Genomic DNA, 15,745 nt, shown 5'->3' with positions numbered 1-15,745 from the left:
CCCCCCCCAGCCAGCAGCGGGGACAACCCCCCCCCCAGCCAGCAGCGGGGACACCACCCCCCCCCCCCCCAGCCAGCAGCGGGGACACCCCCCCCCCCCCCCCCCCCCAGCCAGCAGCGGGGACACCCCCCAGCCAGCAGCGGGGACACCCCCCCCCCCAGCCAGCAGCGGGGACACCCCCCCCACCCCCCAGCCAGCAGCGGGGACACCCCCCCCCCCCCCAGCCAGCAGCGGGGACACACCCCCCCCCCCAGCCAGCAGCGGGGACCCCCCCCCCCCCCCAGCCAGCAGCGGGGACACCCCCCCCCCCCAACCGGCAGCGACCACCGGCCCACTCGCCCCCTCCCCCCCAACTGCAGTGACCACCACGTGGCAAGGACAAAGAGACAAAGGGACTCTCTCTCTCTCTCTCCTGGTTGAGTGGGGAGAGAAGACAAATGAAAAAAGAGACTTGTATTTCTGTTCTTCCCAAAAGAAAACTGGTAAAGAGAAAAGGGGTAGGGGAAATAAATTTATATAAAAAAAAATATATATATATATATATATATATATACATATATAGATATATAATAATAAATAAAATAAAAATAGGGATAGGGTGCGGAAAAGGGGGAAAAGAAGAACAAGGAGAGAAGAAAAGATGAAGGGGAAGGGGGAGAAAAAAGTGCCAGAAGGGAGCCAAGAGAAAGGGGGCACCGGAAGTAGACGGGGCAAAGGGCAAGCCAGCTCGGGCGAACGAGTCAACACGCGAAGCGGCGGGAAGGATGTTTCGCCGCATCTAGAAGAGCTGGACGGGCGGGCAACCTCTCCCCTGGGGTTAGAGGGGGGCGTGAATTGGAAGGAAGCCTTTGCCGAGGTGGTGAGGGAGCAGCTGCAGGCAATCAAGGCAGAGTTAAAAGCAGACGCAGAGGCCGCAGCACAGGCAGCAGTGACCAGGGCCATGTCAGGGGTGCAGCAGGTTCTGACCAGATTGGAGAAGAAAGTGGATGCCCAAGGGAAGATACTGGAAGCCCAAGGGAAGATACTGGAAGCCCAGGGGGCAACCATTAAAGAGCTGGAGAAGGCAGCGACTGACGCGAGCGACCGGGTCATATCCCTGGAGAGGGGAATGGTGAAACTGAGTGCAACACAGGGGAGCCTGAAGGGCAGGGTAGACGACCAGGAGATCAGCTCGAGAAGGCAAAATATTAAGATAGTGGGCCTGCCAGAGGGGATAGAGGGTAGAAATCCCACAACATTCGTGGCTGCGATGCTGGGCTCCTTAGTGGGGCGGGAAACTTTTCCCACCCCACCGGAAATGGACAGAGCTCATCGGTCACTGCGCCCGAAGCCCAAGGAAGGGGAAAAAACCGAGAGCAGTTATAGCCAGACTGCACCGGTACCGGGATAGGGAGACAATCCTGCGCTGGGCCAAGGAGAATAGAGCCTGCAATTGGGACGGGCACGCCATCCGAATCTACGAGGATTTTGGAGCGGACATAGCTAAGAGACGGGCGGAGTTCAACAGAGCGAAAGCAGCTCTCTATAAGAACAAAGTACGTTTTGGTATGCTGTACCCAGCAAAACTCTGGGTCACATACCAACACAAGGAATATTTCTTTACAGCCCCTGCCGAGGCGAATAGATTCGTCGAGGAGCACGGGCTGGAAAAACGCCATGGGAAGTAGGGACGAGGGGCCCATGGCAAGGAGATACGTCATGCCGACGGGGGGGTGGGGAGGGGCGAGGCAAAGCCAGCCCCCTCCCCCCTGGCAGGAACACCCAGAACGGAAAACAACCCAATGCCCAAGGGCCCACTCCAGGTGGGAGGCCAGGCCCCGGCACGAGGGAACGGGAGTACTGGAGAGGGGAGAGGGGAAGCGGGACTGCAACCTCCGAGAGGGGAGCCACCGTGCTAGCAGGAAAGCTAGCGAAGGGGGCGCGCAACAGAGCAGGGCCGCAGCGCACCCCCAACAGGGGGGAAGGCGCCAGGCAGGGGAGGGGGGGGATCACCCATCAAAGGTGGGAGAGCAAATGGGGACAGGAATGGGGGAGAGAGGGGCAATGGAGGGGTATACAGGGGTATCCCCGAAAGGGATAGAGCGGGGGGGGGGGGGGGGGGGCACTCGGGGGGCGAGAGACCAGGGAGGGGAAATGCAGGCACGAAGGAACAAAAGAGGCCAGTAAGGGAATAGGGCCACAAAGTGCCACAGACAAGGGCTCGAAACAGGGAACTGCTGCAAGCACCCACCCAGTACGGTCTGTGGGTGAAGGGGCCCCCCGGAGTGCAGGGGACTACCCGCGTGGCGGACACACAGTGGACGGCCATGGCGGGTGTCCCCGGGACAAGGGGGAACCCCGGAGCGCAGGGACCCGACCGCATGGGGAGAGCAGTGATAGTGGACATCCTGGACGGCCCCCTAACAAAGGGAAACCCCAGAGGGCAGGGGCGCGTCCACCGGACAAATATGGTTAACCCCACAGGAGCAAGGGGGCAGAAGCCCCCCACCAGAATAGTCACCTGGAACGTAAGGGGACTTAACGGCCCAGTGAAGAGATCTAGAGTCCTCACCCACCTTAGAAACATGAGGGCCGACATAGTCTTCCTCCAAGAGACGCACTTGAGGGAGCAGGACCAACTGCGGGTAAGAAAGGGCTGGGTGGGACAAACCTATCATTCCTGTTATGGGGCAAGGGCCAGGGGGGTGGCGATCCTGATTGGCAAGAGGACAATGTTTAGGGCGACAAAGACGGTTACGGACCCAGGGGGACGGTATGTCATGGTCAGCGGGGCCCTGGATGGGGCGCCGGTAGTTCTAGTTAACGTGTACGCGCCCAACTGGGACGACACGAGCTTCATCCAAAAGACCATGGCAGAAATCCCGGACATAGCGACGCACCGACTAATCATGGGGGGGGACTTCAACTGTGTACAGGACCCAACGACGGACAGATCAAACCCCAGAACGGGGAAAACCTCAAACATGGCAAGGGAACTCAGCCACTATATGGAGCAGATGGGAGCAGTAGACCCCTGGAGATTCGCCCACCCGGGGGAGAAAGAATTCTCTTTCTTCTCCCCAGTACACAACGTGTACACCAGAATTGACTTCTTTGTGGTGGGGAAAACGGTGCTTCCAGAGATAGACAAGGTGGAATACTCCGCAATTGTGATATCAGACCACGCTCCACACTACATGGATGTGCGGCTAGAGACGGGAAGGGCCCAGCGCCCCAAATGGAGGTTGGACGGTGCCTTACTAGCTGACAAGGCCTTCAGCGAAAGGATAGCGCAGGCCATAGCGGAGTACACTGAGATCAACCAAAACGGGGAGGTCTCACCCTCCACGTTCTGGGAAGCGCTTAAGGCCGTACTAAGAGGGGAAATCATAGCCTACAAAGCGCGAAGAGATAGGGAGGAAAGGGTGGCTAGGCAGAAGCTGGTCGACTCCATACTGGAGGTAGACCATAAATACTCCGAGGCCCCGACTGTAGAACTCCTGGCGGAGAGAAAAGAACTACAAAGGAACTTTGACCTGCTCTCCACCAGGAAAGCAGTACACCAACTCCGCCAGGCACGCGGGGCCCTATACGAACACGGAGACAAAGCCAGCCGCCTGTTGGCCCACCAGCTGAGAAAGCAGGCAGCCAGCAGAGAAATTGCGCAAATCAGAGATACCAGAGGCACGTTGGAAACAGAACCAGAGAGGATTAACAAAACCTTCAAGGCCTTCTACCAAGAGCTGTACACCTCAGAGCCCCCAACGGGGAAGGCTGGGATGAACCGGTTTCTTGACGGACTGAACATACCAGTTGTGGGAGAGGGCAGAAAACGGGATCTGGAAGCACCACTAGCACTGGGAGAGATCATGGAGAGCATTAGCTCCATGCAGGCGGGGAAGGCGCCGGGACCGGACGGATTCCCGGCGGACTTCTACAAAAAATTTGCGACAGCGCTGGCCCCGCACCTGCGGGAGATGTTCACAGACTCGCTAGCTAGGGGCACGTTGCCACCCACGTTAGCACAGGCCTCAATCTCGCTGATACCTAAGAAAGACAAAGACCCAACGGAATGTGGGTCATACAGACCCATATCTCTGCTGAATGCAGACGCCAAAATACTGGCCAAAATCCTAGCCAAAAGGCTAGAAGACTGTGTACCTGAGGTGGTCACAGAGGACCAGACGGGCTTTGTCAAAGGTAGACAGCTGACCGCGAACATCAGGCGCCTGCTGAACGTGATAATGACCCCCTCCGGGGAGAGAACACAAGAGGTGATCGTCTCCCTGGACGCAGAAAAGGCCTTCGACAGAGTCGAATGGAAATACCTCATAGAGGTACTGGAGCGGTTCGGGCTTGGAACAGGGTTCACCGCTTGGGTAAAGCTCCTGTACAACGCTCCCATGGCGAGTGTACAGACCAACAATACCAACTCCCAATACTTCCAGCTGCACAGGGGCACCAGACAAGGATGCCCACTGTCCCCGCTGCTGTTCGCACTAGCAATTGAACCGCTAGCAATCGCGCTCAGGGCAGCAAAAAATTGGAGGGGGATCCGAAGGGGAGGTAGAGAGCACAGAGTCTCACTCTATGCGGATGATCTGCTCCTCTATATCTCGGACCCACAAAGCAGCATGGACGGAATCATCGCGCTCCTGAAAGAGTTTGGAGCCTTCTCGGGCTACAAACTCAACATGAGCAAAAGTGAGATCTTCCCATTACACCCGCAAGGGGGGGGGGGGGGGAGGGGGGGGGCAGCACTAAAGGGGCTGCCGTTCAAACAAGCCCGACATAAATTCCGCTACCTGGGGATCCAAATAGCCCATGACTGGAAAGGGATCCACAAATGGAACCTCACCAGCCTGACGGAGGAAGTTAAAAAGGACCTGCAAAGATGGAACACACTCCCGCTCTCCCTCGCGGGGAGAGTTCAGACGATCAAAATGAACGTACTGCCCAGGTTCCTCTTCCTGTTTAGATCCATTCCGATCTACATCCCCAAGGCCTTTTTCAAAGCGCTGGACAAACTCATCATGGCGTTCGTATGGGGGGGTAAAAATGCTAGGATCCCAAAGAAGGTCTTACAAAAAACAAAAACCAGGGGAGGGTTAGCCCTCCCGAATCTACAATTCTACCACTGGGCAGCAACAGCCGAGCGAGTAAGGGGATGGATCCAGGAGCCAGAAGCTGAGTGGGTGCGTGCGGAGGAGGCCTCCTGCATGGGAACCTCCCTCCGGGCCCTCACCACGGCAGCACTCCCATCCCCACCCAAAAAACACTCCAGCAGCCCAGTGGTGACAGCCACCCTCCAATCCTGGAACCAACTGCGGCAGCAACTTGGCCTGACCAAAATGTCGAACAGGGCTCCCATCTGCAACAACCATAGGTTCAAACCAGCACTGACCGACGCCACCTTCAAAAGGTGGAGGCAGGACGGGGGAACACTGACAGTCGGGGACCTATACACGGACGACAGGATCGCAACACTGGACGAACTGACAGAGAAATTTCAGCTAGCTGGGGGGAACGAGCTACGGTACCTGCAGCTCAAAAACTTCCTACGAAAGGAGACAAGGACGTACCCACAACCGCCACGACAGACACTACTGGAAGACCTACTGGACGCAAGTATCCTAGAGAAAGGGAACTGTAGTGACATGTATGACCGACTGGTAGATAGGGACGACACCGTACTGGACGCAACAAGGAGGAAGTGGGAGGACGACCTGGGGATGGAGATAGGGTGGGGACTCTGGAGCGAAGCACTGCATAGGGTCAACTTCACCTCCACGTGCGCAAGGCTCAGCCTGACGCAACTAAAAGTGGTACATAGAGCCCACTTAACAAGAACCCGTATGAGTCGGTTCTTCCCGGAGGTGGAAGACAGATGTGAGCGGTGCCAAAGAGGCCCGGCCAACCACGCCCACATGTTCCGGTCTTGCCCCAGACTTGTGGAGTACTGGACAGCCTTCTTCGAGGCTATGTCCAAAGTGGTGGGGGTGAGGGTGGAGCCATGCCCGATAGTGGCGGTCTTCGGGGTTTCAGACCAGCCAGATCTATTCCTGGGGAGGAGGGCGGACGCCCTTGCCTTTGCCTCCCTGATCGCCCGCCGTAGAATCCTGTTTGGCTGGCGGTCAGCAGCACCGCCCAGAGCTGCGGACTGGCTGTCCGACCTCTCGGAATCTCTCCAAATGGAGAAAATCAAATTTGCCATCCGAGGGTCGGACGACGGCTTCCACAGAACGTGGGAGCCATTCATGCAACTGTTCCGGGACCTATTTGTGGCCAATGTACAAGAGGAAGAATAGTCGGGGGAAGGTAGCGGGAGGGGGGGGGGATACAGGTTCGTTACGGGGGTTCGATGGCTAGCTAAGGCCCAAAACCAAGCTAAATAAACATGTTGAGGGGGGGGGGGGGGGGGCGCAGTTACTACTACGAAGATGCTTACCTGTAAATATGTATGTTAATTTTTGCGTGTTTGGTTTTTTTTTTTGTTTTGTCTCTCTCTCCTAACAATTTGTAATTTGTTCAATATAAAATATGAAAACTGAATAAAAACATTTATAAAAAAAAATAAACCACAAACCCAGAGTAATGATCTGAGGTCCCAGGTTCAAATTCCTCCACTGCAGATGGCGAAATGTGAATTCAATAGAAATCTGGAATTAAAAGTCAAATGATGACCATGAAACCATTGTCGATTGTAGTAAAAACCCATCTGGTTCACTAATGTCCTTGAAAGAAGGAAATCTGCCATCCTTACCTGGTCTGGCCTACATGTGATTCCAGACCCACAGCAATGTGGTTGACTCTTGACTGCCCCCTCAAGGGCAATTAGGGATGGGCAGTAAATGCTGGCACAGCGTGCACCGCCTATGTCCCATGAACACATTTTTTTAAAAATCCCATTTTCCAGCTTGGCCATAACCTTGTATGCCCTGGCATCGTATGTGCATATTTAAATACTCCTTGAATGTTATGAGGGGCTCTGTCTCCACCACCCTTTCAGGCAGTGGGTTCTAGACTCCTGCCACCCTCTGAATGCAAAAGTCTTTCCTCACATCCCCTCTATGCCTCCTGCCCGTTACCGTAAATCTATATCCCTTGGTTATTGATCCCTCCACCAAGGGGAAAGGTTTCTTCCTATCTATGCCCCTCATAATTTTATACACCTCAATCCCCCCTCAGTCTCCTGTACTCCAAGGAAAACAACCCTAGTCAATCTAATCTCTCTTCACTGGTAAAACTCTCCAGTCCAGGCAACACCCAGGTAAATCTCCTCTGCACCCTTTCCAATGCTATCACATCCCTATATAATTTGGATTCCAGACTGCACACAATGCTCACAAAACCAACATTTTGAACAGTTCCAACATCATAACCTCCCTGCTCTTAAATTCTATGCCTCGGCGAATAAAGGCAAGTACACTATTTGCCTTTTAACAAATGTATCCACCTACTCTGCTGCGTGTTTGTCGAGCGTAAAATGCCACCGTTCCCATGCCGGCGTGGGGACATAGCCCCGAATCGAGAATCCAGCCCCCTATATCTCGCGGAACACCGAACCTGCCCCTCTCAGAACAAATCACACCTTCTCCAAATACAGGAACTCCATTAGATCCCCCAGCCATGCCGAGGCACAGGGCGGAGAAGCTGACCTCCATCCCATCTGCAATCAATCAGCGAGGCGAAGGCTAAGACATTTGTCCTGCACCCGTCTGCAACTCCGGCAGGTCTGACACTCCGAATAAGGCCTCCAGGGAACCAGACTCCAAATCTATCCGCAAGGCCTCTGACATGATGCTAAAAAACGACCCCCAGAATTTCTCCATCTTCGGGTATGACCCAGAAAAGCTGGGCCCCACACATGCCGCTCACAGCTATCCTCTCCTCAAACATCTGGCTCATCCTCGCCTTCGTTAAGTGCGCCCTTTGCACCACTTTTAATTGAATCAACCCCAGCCTTGCGCACAAGTTTGAGTGCAAAATACATTTTAAGATGTTGCATGACTGTTGACATTGTTTAAAACGTTATATTTTAACAGAGACGTTTGATGTAATTGGAGCAAAACACCCCATCATTGCGGTTGTTGATGAAGATGTTGTATTACTGTGCCAAATAGTATCCAATACACCTCTGGACAGGCTGGAGATTCGATGGTTTAAGTCAGACTATACTAAACCAGTACATTTATACACCGGTGGAAAGGACATTTCTAGAGAGCAGGACAAAGCTTATCAAGGGAGGACAGAACTTTTTAAGGATGAGTTTCCCAATGGAAATGCCTCCCTCAAACTGAAGAAGATAAAAGCATCTGATGAGGGGAACTACACATGCTTTATTGACTCCAAAACACACTATGAGGAAGCCGTGATAAATCTCAAGGTCGGAGGTTAGTCATGTTGTCGCAATATTCAAGCTAGCGATTTTGTACAGATGTGCTGCCATTCATTCAAATTATTATTTTGTACCATCAGTTTGACACTTCAGTATTTTTCATTCGTTTTCGGCACAGCAAAAGGATTTGGGAATGAATTATGTTTAAGTGTCTTAAGTTGAAACAGTGCATTTGCACAGGGTTAGAAAAGGGTACCTGGTTTAAAGTGGCAGAGGAAAGGAGGCAATGAGGCGTAGTTAGTAAATTGTGGAGAATAGGGGCGGGATTCTCCGACCCCCCCCCCCTCCCGGTTGGAGAATCACCGGGTGGGGTGGCGGTGGGGGCGTGAATCCCGCCCCGCCGCTCCAACAGTGGCTGCCAAATTCTCCAGTGCCGGTTTTTGGGCGGGGATCGCACCGCACTGGTCAGGGGCCGTTGGCAGTGGCCCCCCCTGCGATTATCCGGGCCCCGACAGGCCGAGCGGCCACCTGTTTTCGGCCAGTCCCGCCGGCGTGAAGGTCTGTACAGGCGGGATCTGGCTTTGAGGGCAGCCTTGCGGAGTCCCCGGGGGGGGGATCCGGCTCCGTGGGGGGGGGGGGGGGGGCCATGGTGGCCTGGCCCGCAATCGGGCCCACCAATCTGTGGGCGGACCTGTGTCGTGGGGGCACTCTTTCCCTCCGTGCCAGCCTGTGTAAAACTCCGCGATGACCGGCGCAGAGAAGAAAGCCCCTGCACATGTGCAGGAAACACGGCAGTGGTTGTGCACATGTGCCAGAACACGCTGGCGCTCCTGCGCATGTGCCAACTCATTCCAGCCAGCGGACGCCTTTTGGCGCCAGTTGGCGTGGCGCCAACCACTCCGGCCGGCCCTGCCGGTTCCCGGAGAATCCACCCAAGGACTGTGTTTGGAAAGATGCAGAGGAGACTGAAAGGTGCTGTAGAACTGGAAGATGCTGCAGAAATAAGTGGGTAAATTGGCCCTGGGTGTACTTGAAAGCAGTGAAAAGGATTCAAAATTGAGTGCATGCAGGGTGGGGAGCCAGTGAGGGTGACCAAGTGTTTGACAGCTGTGTTCTATTGCATGATGGGATATGGACAACAGAGTTTTGGGGCCAGTTGGCGTTTATGCAAATTTGCTGCACCAATGAGAAGGCTATCAAGAGAAATCAAGTCTGAAGGTGAGAGAAGTGGGAATGTGAGTTTCATATATGAAAGGGAAGTGGCAGGGACAGGAAGTGATCATGTTCTGGAAACAAGTGTTGTTCAACTTGATTGAAAGATCTTCAGTGAGACTCCCAGAACAGTTGTAATGATTGCATGAGTTCATTATTTGTCAACTGTGGGTTGCTGACCACAATGTTAGAAATACAGGCCCACCCCCTAGAGCAGCACGGTTGCGCAGTGGGAGCACTGCAGTCTCACGGCGCCGGACCTCGGTATTGGGTGAACCATTCAAAATAGCGGCTCGATCACGAGATTTGGAATGGAGCTCGAGCTCCCACCATGCATAAATTAGCATGGTGAGGGTGTGCATCGCTCCTGGGCGCCAGTCCAGCGCCAGCGCAGAGCAAGTGTGATATACCTCCGGCGGGAGAACATAGTCTCCCAAGCGGAGAATCCGGCCCCAGGTCTTGTTTCAGAGTGAATTGAGAGAAGGTGATGTTCACTGAAGCTTGTATTTAAGAGCTCGATTTTCCCCTCGAGTGGAGGTGCTTTTAGACAGGGAAGAGGATCCAGCAGGGAAGACTGAAAGCTAGTATTTGTACTGAACTCCAGTCTGACATAAAACAGTTGTGAATCATCAGCAATAAAAACAGAAAATGCTAATAAAACCCAACAGGCTTGGGTCTGACGGCATCTATGGAGAGAGAAACAGTGTTAATGGCCGGAATTCTCCTGTTGTTGCGATTCCATTTTTCTGCCAGCAGCACACCCCTTTCCAGGGGTTTCGGAGCAGCGTAGGGTAGTTACAATGGGAAATCCCATTGATAATTGGCGGGAAGATAGACTCTTGGCGCCAGCAAATGACGTGCGGGTGAGGAGCACGTGGACCGGTCAATCCCGTTTCAAATCCATATGACTGGTCCTCAGAGCAGCATAAGCATCAAAGTGTCTTCTGCTGTCTAATTCTGAAACACAAACAACAGAAAACCAAATTCTTGGACTTTACATTTTTTGTCATCTTTAGGGGGCTGGTGTATAAAAGTAAAGAGGTGTTGCTGCAATTGTACAAGGTACTAGCGAGGCCACATTTAGAATACTGTGTACTGTTTTGGCCCCTTATTTAAGAGGAGGTTTACTAGGATAATGCTGGGTATGGAGGGACTGCCATATGAGGAAAGATAAAACAGGTTGGGTCTGTAGTCCTTGGAGTTAAGAAGAATGAGAGGTGATATGATTCAAACATATAAGATTCTTCGGACGCTAGACAGGGTAAATGTTGGGAAGATGGTTCCACTCATGGGAGAGTGTAGGACCAGAGGGCATTGTTGCAGAATAAAGGGGAGCTCATTTGAGACTGATTTGAGGAGGTGGGTGGGATTCTGCACGAACCAGCGGGGCGGGCCTCTCTGGCGCTGAGGAGTGGTGTGAACCACACCGATGTCGGGCCGCCCCGAAGGTGCGGAATCCTCCGTACCTTCAGGGGCAAGGCTGGCGCCGGAGTGGTTTGCGCTGTGTCAGCTGGCGCAGGAGGGCTTGGGGCCATGCTAACCGGCGCCGAAGGGCCTCCGCCGGCTGGTGCGAGTTGGCGCATGCGCGGGAGCGGCAGCATGTGCTGCCGTCATCCCAGCGCATGCGCAGGGGGGTGGTTCATGTCCGCACCGGCCATAGCGGAGGGTGACAGCGGCCGGTGCGGAGTGAAAGAGTGCCCTTAGGGCACAGGCCCGATCTGGCCAGGCCACCGTGGGGGCACCCCCCGGGGCCAGATCCCCCGCGCTCCCCCCGAGGACTCTGCAGGCCGCTCGTGGAGCCAGGTCCCGCCAGTAATGACCTGTTGTAATTTACTCCGGCGGGACCCGCCGAAAACAGGTGGTCACTTGGCCTATCGCGGGCCGGACAATCGCCGAGGGGGCCGCTGCCAGCAGCCGCCGACCGGCGCATCGCGATTCCCGCCCCTGCCAAAACCCTGGTACCGGAGAATTTGGCAGCCGACGGGGGCGGGATTCACGCCACCTCCCGGCGATTCTCCGATCTGGCGGGGGGTTGGAGAATCCCCCCTGGTATTTCTTCTCTCAAAGCGTGGTGAATCTTTGGAATTCTTTACCCCAGGAAGCTGTGGAGTCCGAGTCTTTGAACAGTTTTGAGGCTGAGATCGATGTGATTTTAGTCAGTTGATAATTAAGCATTATGGAGAAAAGGCAGGAAAGTGAATTTAGTGAGTATTAGTCTGTGTGGACTTTGCACACTCCTCCCGTGTCTGGGTGGGTTTCCTCCGGGTACTCCGGTTTTCTCCCACAGTCCAAAGATGTGCAGGTTAGGTGGATTGGCCATGATAAATTGCCCGAGTTAGGACTGTGGGGATAAGGCGGGGGATTGGGCCTAGGGTTGTCGTGTGAGGAACGGTTGAGCACTCAGGGTCTGTACTCGTTGGGGTTGAGAAGGATGATGAGGGATCTTATTGAAACACACAGGATACCATGAGGCCTGGATAGAGTGGACGGGGAGAAGATATTTCCATTGGTCAAAAAATCTAGAACCAGAGGGCACAATCTCAGACTAAAATGATGACCCTTTACAACAGAGATGAAGGAATTTCTTCAGCCAGAGGGTGATGAATCTGTGGAGTTCTTTGCCGCAGGAGGCTATGGAGGCCAAATCACTGAGTGTCTTTAAGACCGAGATAGGTTCTTGATAACTAAGGGGCTGAGGGAATATGGGAAAAAGGAAGGAGAATTCACCTGAGGAAGGAGCAGTGCTCTGAAAGCTTGTGTTTGAAACAAACATGTTGGACTTTAACCTGGTGTTGTAAGACTTTTTACTGTGCTCACCCCAGTCCAACGCCAGCATCTCCACATCATAAAAAAAAGGAGCAATGTATCATACTGAATTATAATCTTTTGCTAGCGGAACCCAGTTCATCATGCGGATCATATTTAATGGTCTACAATTAATGTTGCGTTGTCATAATAAACATTAGGAAAATTCTTTTCATTGATCACGTATAGTTTGCATTGTATTGATAATTGACTTCTACTTTCAGGCATTGGACAACAGCCTTGGATTCACCTGGAGGGAATCAATAGTCGAAGTGTACGTCTTGTGTGCAAATCAGATGGATGGTATCCTGAGCCGCGTGTCCATTGGCTGAATGGGAAGGAGCAATCAATGACAGCACAACTCGTGACAACAAATCAGAAAGACTCCCGTGGCCTTTTCACCATCTCGACTCAAATTGATGTAACGAGTGATTCTGTGAACATGTTCTCCTGTCAAATGAAAAACGATCTATTGAGCAAAGAGGAAAAGGCCTACCTCCAGATACCAGGTATGTGACAAGCCTTTTGTGGTTTCACTGCACAAATGTGTTCGCCCCTGTCCTGAAGGTACCGTCTCACTGAATACCAGTCTTCCCCTGGTATATCCTCCCGGTGCCATATGTGGGACCAAAGTCTAAAATTGACATACCACCAGCTGAGCCCAGTTCTGTCATCTTCCCACATCCATGCACCTGATCCAGCAGAGGTCACAGGTTAATGATCTGACACCGGAAAGATTGTCTAACTTTTTAAAATCTCCTCCTGGGTCTCCCCAACTGTTGCTGTGGCTGTGACCTGCAGAGATCAGAAATGCAACCTGTAATCATAGAATCCCTGCAGTGCAGATGGAGGCCATTTGGCCCATCGGGTTTGCACCAACCCGCTGAAAGAGCACTCCACCGAGGTCCACTCCCACCCTGCCCTATCCCTGGACACTAAGGGCAATTTAGCATGGCCAATCCACCTAACTGGCCCATTTTGGGACCGTGGGAGGAAACCGGAGCACCCGGAGAAAACCTACGCAGACAATGGGTGAATGTGCTAACTCCACACAGCCACCCAAGGCTGGAATCGAACTCGGGTCCCTGGTACTGTTGAGGCAGCAGTGTTAACTGCTGTGTCACCCTGCCGCCCTCCGTGCTGCAGGTTAAGCAGCCATGGAAAGCACGAGCTCCTCCTCTGCTGTGCAGTTTGATTGCCTTTGTTAGCCTTCCTTGTCTTGCCCAGTTGTAATTGTATTAGGGCCATTGCTTGACGTACCTTCATCAATAAGTGGTGCTTAAGGTTGAACGCTGTCAATTGGCAAGCTTCTAATTCCCATTGTTATATCCCTGAACTAGTTTGCACACTATATTTAGGAATTATGTGACTCCCAACTTTCCCCTACCCCAATTATTGATCTGTGCTCTTTAATAAAGTGCACGGCCATAAACCCGGTGGCTATGTTGAGCCAATGCTGCCACAGTTTAAGTAAATGTTCTAACCTCCGATTACTTTATAGGCACTTTGAGTCAGCAGTTAGAAATGGGTCCACTGATGCAGACGACCCCATTTGGGGCCCAAAGGTTCATATTTCTGATCAGACATTGATTCTGTTTCTGTTTCACTTTACAGAAGCATTCTTCCCCAAGGTTAATATATGGCTGGTAATTTTCTGGGTGTTCGTAGGCCTTGTGATTACCGTCATTGCTCTCGAAATAATATTCCACAGAAGAAAACGTATAAAGATTAACGGTAGGATCATAAGTAACAGTTCAACATTATTCCAGTAAAAACTGTACAGATGCGATATAAGCAACATCATTTGGAGTGATATTGGACGTGGGCACAGATGTGAAACGAGTGATATTGCACTGGTCTACCATTAGGTTACATTGACTTCAATATAATTCAATGTCAGGCAGATGGTATCCTTTATTCCTTCATGGGATGTGGACATCACCGGAAAGGCCAGCATTTGTTGCCCATCCCTAATTGCCCTCGAACTGAGTGCTTTTTTAAGATTCAACCACATTGCTGTGGATCTGGAGTCACATGTAGGCCAGACCAGGTAAGGACAGCAGATTCCCTTTCCTGAAAAACATTTTTACGACAATTCCAGATTTTTTTGTTATTTGAATTTCACCATCTGCCATAGTGGAGTTCGAAACTGGGTCCGCAGAGCATTACTTGGGTCTCTGGTTTACTAGTCCAGTGACAATACCCGCTATGCCGCCGCCTCCTCCATCAATAGATGGGCCGAATTGCCTCCTTCTGCAATGTATGTTCTATGTAATCTATAACGAGTGAGAAACTCGCTTGGAGGACGGCTTGTGGAGTCCTCGGGTGGCGGGCGGGGGAGGGGATCCGGCCCCGGGTGGGGTCCCCATGGTGGCCTGGCACGCGATCGGGGCCTACCGATCTGTGGGCAGGCCTGTGCCTTGGGGGCACTCTTTCCCTCCGCGCCGGCCTCTGTAAAGCTCCGCAATGGCCGGCGCGGAGAAGAAACCCCCTGCGCATGAAACATACCAGCGGTTCTGCACATGCGCCAGAACACCGGTACTCCTGCGTATGTGGCAACCCGTGCAAGCCGGCGGAGGCCCTTCGGCGCCGGTTGGTGCAGCGCCAACCCCTCCAGCGCCGGCCTAGCCCCCGGAAGTGCAGAGGATTCCGCACCTTCCGGGCAGCCCGACGCCGGAGTGTTCACGCCACTCTTTGGCGCCAGTACAGCCCGCCCATCGATTCCGGGAGAATCCTGGCCCAGCTACTTTTGAAAAATTGCTGGACGCTAGAAATAAGTAGCAACAGTAGTGTGCATTTGTGTAGCATCTTTAGTGTAGTAAAACGTCCCAAAGCACTTCATCGGAATGTCATGCAACAAAATTGGATACCAGACCACGACTGGAGATAGTAGGGCAGATGAGCAAAAACATTGCAGAAGAGTTACAGTTTTACGGGAGTTTTAAAGGAAGACAGAGAGGTGGAGAGATGTAGGAAAGGTTTTCTGGAGCTTGGCACCTATGCAATTGAAGGCACAGAATTGATAGGAAAATAGGACTGAGTACAAATTAAGACCAGGCAATCAGAGATCGGATCTTACCAGATCCTTGAAAATACAAAGATAAAACAACGTGTAATAGGATTTGGAAGGTGATTGAAAATGTTCAATGCTAGCCAATAAACTTGCAGAGAATTGAACTATCTGCTGGGGTAAGTCCAAGTGATGGATCTTTGATAATCTGAATTGAGGTTCACAGTTTTTAATTTCTGTTCAGTTAAACCTGGGTTAAAAAGTATGTTATCTTATTATCACGATTTTGGCTCATTTCAATTCTTAATGAATCAGCACTCCGGCAATTTTATCAGTTAACTTTTCAGCTGGGAATTTTTGAACCAATCCCACTTCTGTCTTTATCTCACTTGTGTACGTGT

General features: G+C 52.5%; 1 protein-coding gene across 1 annotated transcript in view; it reads left to right on the top strand.

The window, feature by feature from the left end:
* The window catches only part of LOC119976447, a 91,281-nt gene that overhangs the window by 10,521 nt on the left and 65,015 nt on the right, over positions 1-15,745 (top strand). Inside the window, 3 exon segments of the mRNA XM_038816984.1 lie at positions 8,025-8,372; positions 12,559-12,843; positions 13,949-14,068. Of these exon segments, the coding sequence (XP_038672912.1) occupies positions 8,025-8,372; positions 12,559-12,843; positions 13,949-14,068 (753 nt within the window).

This window comes from Scyliorhinus canicula, chromosome 13 (genome assembly GCF_902713615.1).
Source record: "Scyliorhinus canicula chromosome 13, sScyCan1.1, whole genome shotgun sequence".
Classification (NCBI taxonomy): Eukaryota; Metazoa; Chordata; class Chondrichthyes; order Carcharhiniformes; family Scyliorhinidae; genus Scyliorhinus; species Scyliorhinus canicula.
The sequence above is the reverse complement of the archived record's forward strand: the minus strand, read 5'-3'. Positions and strand labels throughout refer to the sequence as shown.